This window comes from Trichoplusia ni, chromosome 5, assembly GCF_003590095.1.
Source record: "Trichoplusia ni isolate ovarian cell line Hi5 chromosome 5, tn1, whole genome shotgun sequence".
NCBI lineage: Eukaryota > Metazoa > Arthropoda > Insecta > Lepidoptera > Noctuidae > Trichoplusia > Trichoplusia ni.
This window is the reverse complement of record NC_039482.1, coordinates 11,886,879-11,894,757: the sequence shown is the minus strand read 5'-3', so window position 1 is coordinate 11,894,757 and position 7,879 is coordinate 11,886,879. Positions and strand designations below refer to the sequence as shown.

Sequence of the window (7,879 nt, the reverse complement as noted above, 5' to 3'; positions counted from 1 at the left end):
CACTCGATCTGACTTACATGGTTTATTGACAACACAATGTTTGTAATAAATTAGTGAAGTAACAATGACTTGACCACTTTGGTACAAATGCAACAAAACGTTTTTTCCTATTTTCATGTCGGCTATGAATATTAACCTAAAAAGTAATTTTATTTTATTACCAACTTACATTACTTTGTTTTGTTACTTTTGCGTAATAATTTGTCATTCTTTATTTTACATTTTTGTTGAAGTAATTGCTATATACAATAGAAATTTAGTAAAGTATTCCGAGGATCCTCTCCATCCGTAGCATCAGGTTGAAGCCGACAACAAGTGACGTCACCGTGACTACTCCAATCGTTATTTTCATGGGTCTGTAACATGCGTGACAAAAAACGTTCATTACTTATCATCAAAATGACAGCCTGCGAATAAACTTAGGAAATCCGAAACAAACGCTACTACTACTACTACAAATTTATGCTTCTTAAGCATAATTAGGAAATATTTGAACAATGATTTTTAGATAAAAAGTAGAAATGATGTTAAGATGCTTTAACCGTTTATTTAATTTATAAGTATACACAGAAAGTAGTGCTCTTTTCAGACGCAAAAAAAGAATTAACAGAGAATGAATGTTGATAAAAATCAAATTCACTGATTCACTTAATATTAATATTCAATTATAATAGGTACATTTATCTAAATGTAAGTATAGGTCTAATAAATAAAATTTCTTAAAAAAGAACTCTGCATTACACAAAAGCTTTTGAAATAAAGTTAGGGTATGTGTAAATTATTGCAATTTAAAATTTGTATTGCCATGCACAGACACCAAAAACGCAGATGACGTAGCATAGCGGTGTAGGTGTAGTCAGTAAAAGTCTGGCACCAGCGGCTTCTTTACCGAGTAATTGGGCGTCCATAAGGACTCTACCGCAAACCTAAAAATATGGGAATGTATATTAAAATTCTTTGTAAAGAGAACCCACCCATCAGCGTTGTGGAAGTAAAGAGCGCTCCTGAGCGTGTAGTAGACCAGCTGCATGTAACAATAGATGAGGTAGTACAGAGCCAGCGCCGTCGCCGTCACCGACAGTTGCACGAGCTGGACCAGCTCGCCAACCACTTGCCACGATTTGCTGTTACACTGGGAACAATACGATAGCTTACAATACCTTTTCTGTAGCCTTTGGTGAGGTGAGCTACAAGAAGATAAACTCAGTACTAGTCGCTGACGCTTTTCCAGTGTCCCACCCTTAGTACTTACATGGTATTTGAGTACTGGTGGTATTTTTCTATTCTTTATACTTCATTGTAAATTAATCAAGCTTAGCGACTCCACACTTGGAGGGTAAGTGAACTTACTACCTACAAATCTATAATCTGGACGATACGCATAAATTACCTACATTACCATGAAGCTTATCATTAAAAACTGCTAATGTCTATCAAAAATGTAAACTTATATAAGACATTTCCAATCGCTAAAAATCAAATGGACCAAGAACAGGCGAAATAACAATTGTATTACAATAGAAAGCAACCGAATATCCTAATGCTTATCGAAACTGAACATTCACACTACAAAATGATTTGAGTTGTAACGAATATTAGACCGGAAAATTGACAACAGCGTCAATGTAAAATGTTTGATCTCAGCCCAATAATTTAGACTTGGGTCAACGTGAATACTTATTGAAATACTTGGTAAGTCGCCTACTTACCGATATTCAACCTTAAATTACATGACTACAGTAAAACAAGACCTATGTATTTTATAGATATTCACTATAGGTACAAATATTACGTATCTATTTTTTTTTATATACAACTATATTTATTTGGTATTCGATGTTTCAGGCATTTTCATAATTTTATACAATAAACTGTTAGAAATTAGTGTAAATGCGGGGAATACATGAGAAAAAATTAAGTAATTAATTATCCTAACGACTACAACCAAAATAACATGCTTTTGTTCTAGCGCTAAACAGTTATTTATTGTTTTAGATGAAAGATATTACACTTGTATAACATGCTTTATAATTATAACAGCGAATATTGAAATTCTCATAATACTAGAATTGAAGACCACAGGTCACCATTTTTAAAGTGAGATAGATAAGAAGAGCTACCACTCTGTTACACAACTGAATACTCTTACATTATCGACTGTTGGTCTCTCTCTCTCTCACTCTCTTACTCACTATGAGACTTAATAGGGTTTACTTAATAGGCTAGACATAAAAAGCGTACTTTTTATTTTCAGTTTCAACACATCTTATGTGTATGTGCACGTATTTAAAAAAACAAAAATCTGCCCAAAACCAAGTAGATCGTATTCCCAATGTAAAAACCTCATATTTCTTACAATATTGATATAACAGCTACAACCTAATCCATCAGCGATATGAATGGCCGGACAGAACAATTTAGCGGTCGACAGACGAACACTACTGTACTTGGTCTTAACCTAGAGAGATCGTTATCTGACGGTTTAATTAAACATTAACAAACATAACGCGCCGGCAACCTCAATTGGGTTCATCAAACAAGGCTTCATTAAGAGAATTAAGTAAATAAAACACTTTTAATAACACCGCGTTTCCTTTTTCCCTGTAAACGAATTAAGTATGAATTGTAAATTATGTTTTTGTAGTTTGTTTTTATTTTAGTGAATTATTTAATACATCCTTAGACTATTTGTTTGGCCACTGCTAATTGGTGAACTGCATGATCTTTAAAATGATTCCGTATTTTACTTGTTACGTTAATTCAATCAGTGGAACGGTTGGAGTTCAAACTCACGACCTTACGATACGGCCGCATCCCCGATGGTCAACACACGTTTATTTAATTTGAATCTTACACAACCTTTAGTTTATATATTTATATATATTTAGATTTTGTCTTCTTTTTTATTATCACTTAGCTTGCTAGTTATGTATTCAATGTAATATCAATGAACTGTCCTCGTCGATTTGAGTGGCATCGTACGTAGGTGCAACAGTGCGTTTAGGTTACAATATCGGTGAGAATAAACACAAAAAAAAAAAACGAAAATTACTACATTGCAATCCCTTACGAAATTGTACACCGGATTAAAGTTCTAATAAAATTCAAATGATGTTTGCTATACGGACCCGGAAGGAAAGAAACATTTAGATGTTTACATACATCTAATTAGAATATAATATGTTATATCATTTTCCCGAATTAACGTAAACTTAATGGTAGAGATAAGAGATAATTGAATACACAGTACATAATGTAAGCGTCGGAGCCTTCGCCGTGTCCGGTCCGTCATCCGGTAAATGTTTATCAATATTACGCTCATTGTTTTTTATAATAAACTTGTAAAATATTTTAGTAATTTATTTAATCGTATATTTAACATTATTTCCATATCCAATAAATTAGATTACTTAGATTAGAAGAGTGTATATTTTTATACAACCATTCCTTCATGATTTATCATTTGAAGTTTGGTAATAGGAAGACTCGCTGATCAGTCAGTTAAGAGGGAAAAATTACTATTTTTCATTCAAATAAGCAAGAAATTTAGAACATCGTTCAAGGTCCTTGAAAGTTAAGGAACAGTTACGCCACTATTAAAAAGCCACAAAAAGTGACCATTTCACCTTGTAGTGGGAAGCGGCGGTGTCGCAGGGCGCGACGCGTCACGATCCTAGTCTCGATGCTATCTCTGTGCACGAGCATCCATTACCAGTGTATCTACACTCCTACGCCGCCCGCCGCCGCCGCACCGACTCAATCGCCACGTTTGTGTATATCGGTCTGATCATAATTTTACGATACCTCATATAATGAGATCCGGACCTAAGATAGGCTAATGTCTTCAGTTTTTTTTATGGGAAATGAGCTTGATTGCAATGATAGTTTATTCGTCAAAAAATATGTTGTGAGTGAATTCGGACTATGCTTGTCTTTTAAGGAAGAGGTTTTCATGTAGAGATACTGAAAACTCAAGTCCAATTTAGTGAGTTCCTGGTTCCTAGGGCAGTCAAAGGGCAGGTCGCAGCGTGTCCGTGTTGTAACAGGACAAGGGCAAGACATTCCTGAGTAACGACAGGCAATGCATCGAGCAGGAGCGATGTCCGATAGAGGGCGCACGAAGCACCCACCTCGCTCACGACGTCCGACGCCCAACGCCGCGCCGCCAACTAATGCTTATGATGATGCTATCGTAATTCTAATTAGGCATACCGTCACTTTAAAGATGTGAATCATGCCATAAATCGTGGTTGTAACAACAGGGTTAACATTTATCCTTCGAGGAAAAAGGTTGCTACCGGAAAATTGGATCCCATTGATGAATGTTCAGAAGTTGCAAATTCTTACCTTTTTTCCTGACGCGCAATCAAATTTGTCCGTCGACTGTATGTACGTTTTATCGACGAGTGCCGATGAGTAGCAGTAACCGCATGTCTTATCAATCTGAAAGAAGTATTTGTATCCTTGAAAATGTCTACGTTACTTATTAGTAAGTGAGTGGGTTTAAACACAAGGCAGTGTGTCTTAGCCACAACTGCAATTGACTAACTTAGAGGTGTTTCTAGGCTCTCAGTAGCAATAAATGAGATAAGAATCGGCAGTTTGTCCTAGCACGTGAGACTTAAAACGTGTAATTTGTCGCTTCATTACACGTTGCGTCGCAGTGCCCAACTAGGTTTCAGGGCAAGAACAATAAAATAATAAGCTTCTATCAAACTTCTTTTTCTTTTCGAAACAGTTTTCTCGAACTATGTAAGTAGGCGAGGGCCCAGGCTACCGCTGCTGTTCTAAAAGCCAGGGTATATTTGACAATTTAGATTTTTTTTAAATTTCGTCAAACAACACTGGAACACTGACTGTAAAACAACTTTACTATCCCATTGTAAGTCATAAAAGCTGCATGCAAGAGCAATACTTAAGTGAAGTTCAAAATGTGGGCTTATGACAACATAATAGCTGAGTATGACATTTTCTTACGCTTCTGGTGTGTCAGTTTTGCATACGGATGTATGAAACTTTAACACAGAATTTATAAACAGGATACGGGATAAAAATTACCGCGTTCTGTGCGACTGTACAAAGAGGCGCGGGCGAGGGCGGCGGCGGCGCCGGAATGAGTTCAGAATGTGTCTGAGCTTGTCACTGGTCTTGATGCAGCCGCACTGCCGCCTCCAAGTGCTGTTGTCCTTGTTCTCTTGACCCCGGGCTTTGAAAGCGTGTCGATCCCAGCCGGTAACGGATGACTCTTAGGATTATTCTTGCAAATATCGCAATGTACCTCGCTAGTCATTACAGCACTCTATAAATTGTCCAAGAAAATAAGTTGATACATTAATGCTTTTGACGTACATCCCTATTCGAAAATGTATAGACAGCATTTTTCTTAAACCAATCAATAACAAAATGTTATTCAGCGATCCCTGTAGAGCAAAGAAAAAAAAATGAGACCTATTTTTAGTACTCGCTGGAGGACAAAGTGAAGGATATCTATTAATTATTTAAAAAATTCTTATCCATACAAATAACTTACGTGTTCTTCGACTAATGTCACTTGAATTCTGTTTGTTTGTGTCGGGCAGAGAAAGGTGCTGTAAAATGTACTCAATATTATGTAATTATGAAACTGTTAGCATATGCAAAGGATTGGTGTTGTTAAATTGAATATACAATTAGTTCACATAGCACTGAAGATTTTGAAGGTTACACAAATTAAAATAACATATAACAACAAATATGACGTAACACTTGTCACGGCTGCTTAATCAATTTCATAAATGAGGTTTTCTTTTTTCTTTAAATTACTTACGATTTTGTGCAAGAGGATGCCTTATGTATGTGTATCGTATTAATTTATGACAAAAATGTTTTAAACAATGTTGCTTAATGTTGTTAATGCTTAGTCTAAAAGTAGTGTCAAAGATGACAAATTTAAATCCTCATTTGAATTTAGTTGTAGCTACTACAGCACTACTGGTTATCGTCTGAAACGTATTGTTATTATTGTACTACGAAATTCAATTTACAGTATTTACGTTGTGATCCGAAACTGGGTTAATTCCGCGGAATCCAGCGAGTCAGGCGCTAACGGCCCAGTAACCGACGCGACAGGGCACGTACTGCGGCCCACCGTGCGAAACACAACAGGTAATATTTCACACTAAATTATGACCTAATTTACCTCATTATTGTCGTTGCAGTTCATAGTTTATTAGTAATATTTGTTAATTATGACGTGACTTTTGGATGACTGATTAGAACGGGCGCGGCGCGGAGGCGTGGCAGTGGAAAATGCAGGTATTTTCCATGGAAATAAAACGTTGCTTTTTATGTTTCTTAAGTACAACCTTAAGTTAGGTATCGTAGTTTTATTCCATATACTTAGCTTTCTAGTTAAGTCTCATATTCCCTTCATAATTCTTGATTTTTGCAGACGTTTACGGGATATTAGATGACTCAAAGGACAAATATATACCGTTTGATATTTTACATAGCTTTTAATGACTTGCTTGCTGTTCCATATTTAATGCTAGTGACCTCTACGGCGGTCATTCTTCAATATCTGGTACATTCCAAATATTTCCAAATTCTTAATGTATTTAAGTTATGGTTTAATTCGTTTCGCCGCGTCGCCAGTGTCAAACGGCCCTAATTTCCCGCGCTGTGCCATACCGTTCCGCTATTGTTAGTTCACATTCTTATGGATCTTAAGTTATGTAGTTCCTTGCTTCTTTGTTTTGTACACGTTTTCGTTGCGCTCCGACATTTCTGAATATCTTTAAAAAAACTTGGTTCTAGCGTCGAAATGAAAATCTATTATCATCATAGACGTAGCGTTCTCATTTAAAACAGTCAATAGTTATTTTATTTATTGCATTGTACCTACAATGTGAGATGTTAGGTGGATGTTTTCGTTTTTAAACTTTCACATAGGTAATATCCCGCGGGTGGGTAAGGCTTAGTAAGAATCAACTGTGAACACTGTCGTGCAAAGCAAAATGGGATATAAGGTTATTAACGTGAATTAATTGAACTGTTTCCCATATGTTAATAAAAAATAGACATTTATTTACGTAATATAAACTTAAGTCTATAACTTTCCACATTCAATTAAACTCCATTGCCCAGAAATCGTATCGCAAGTTACCGTGGACCAAAACTTTCGTAGTCGATTAAATCGTTTGCGCTGTGTGCGTGTTTTTCGTCACTCTGAACCCGACTAATTCATATTACCACAGCAGACAGTTAGGCATATGTGGCATAACGGTGAACCATTATTGTATAGTCCCTCATTGTCACTGCCAACGCATTACCCGACCGTGAGAAGGCCGAAAAGTCCTTACTCCGTTACAAGAAGAAATTACGTGCAAATCTTACCGAAATCATTGTTGCTTTACGTACTTGTAACATAACAATGACGTGCGGTTATGTTAAGCTAAATGTAACTGTTGAATTTCTGACAATTATTACTCTTTTGTTGTATTTTTCCACAACCAATAGTTTCAATCTTCTTAATTTTTTGGTGTGGACGAAAATATAGGCTGTTTTTGAATTTAATAATTATATTTAGTAACACAACTAGGGTTGGAATGTTTTTACTGTTAAGATAGATATTATAACATAATTGAGTGGAATACGTGTTCGTGTAACAGTGTATAAGAGTTAACCCGTGTCTAATGAAGATTTCGACTGTTTCACTTAATTGCGATATAGTGCCAGCTAAGGTTTAACACGCTCTACCATTTCGGTTGTACACTAATATCTATTATCGGGCTCAATGTGCATCTATTATATAAGTTAGATACCTAATGTTAACATGTGGTCAGGTTTTTCTTAAATCATGCCGTTATTTGTTTAACTTAGATTAGATCTAATGAAGTCT

General features: G+C 35.9%; 1 protein-coding gene across 1 annotated transcript; it reads right to left on the bottom strand.

Annotated features, from left to right (window-relative positions):
- Window positions 1-7: 7 nt before the first annotated feature.
- On the bottom strand, window positions 8-5,115 carry LOC113493978 (the record flags this gene model as incomplete). The annotated part of the gene is made up of 4 exons (XM_026872055.1): window positions 8-356; window positions 975-1,132; window positions 4,348-4,443; window positions 5,059-5,115. Coding segments are annotated over 4 exons (411 nt in total), but the record flags the coding sequence as incomplete, so codon positions are not given.
- Between the last annotated feature and the right edge of the window lie 2,764 nt (window positions 5,116-7,879).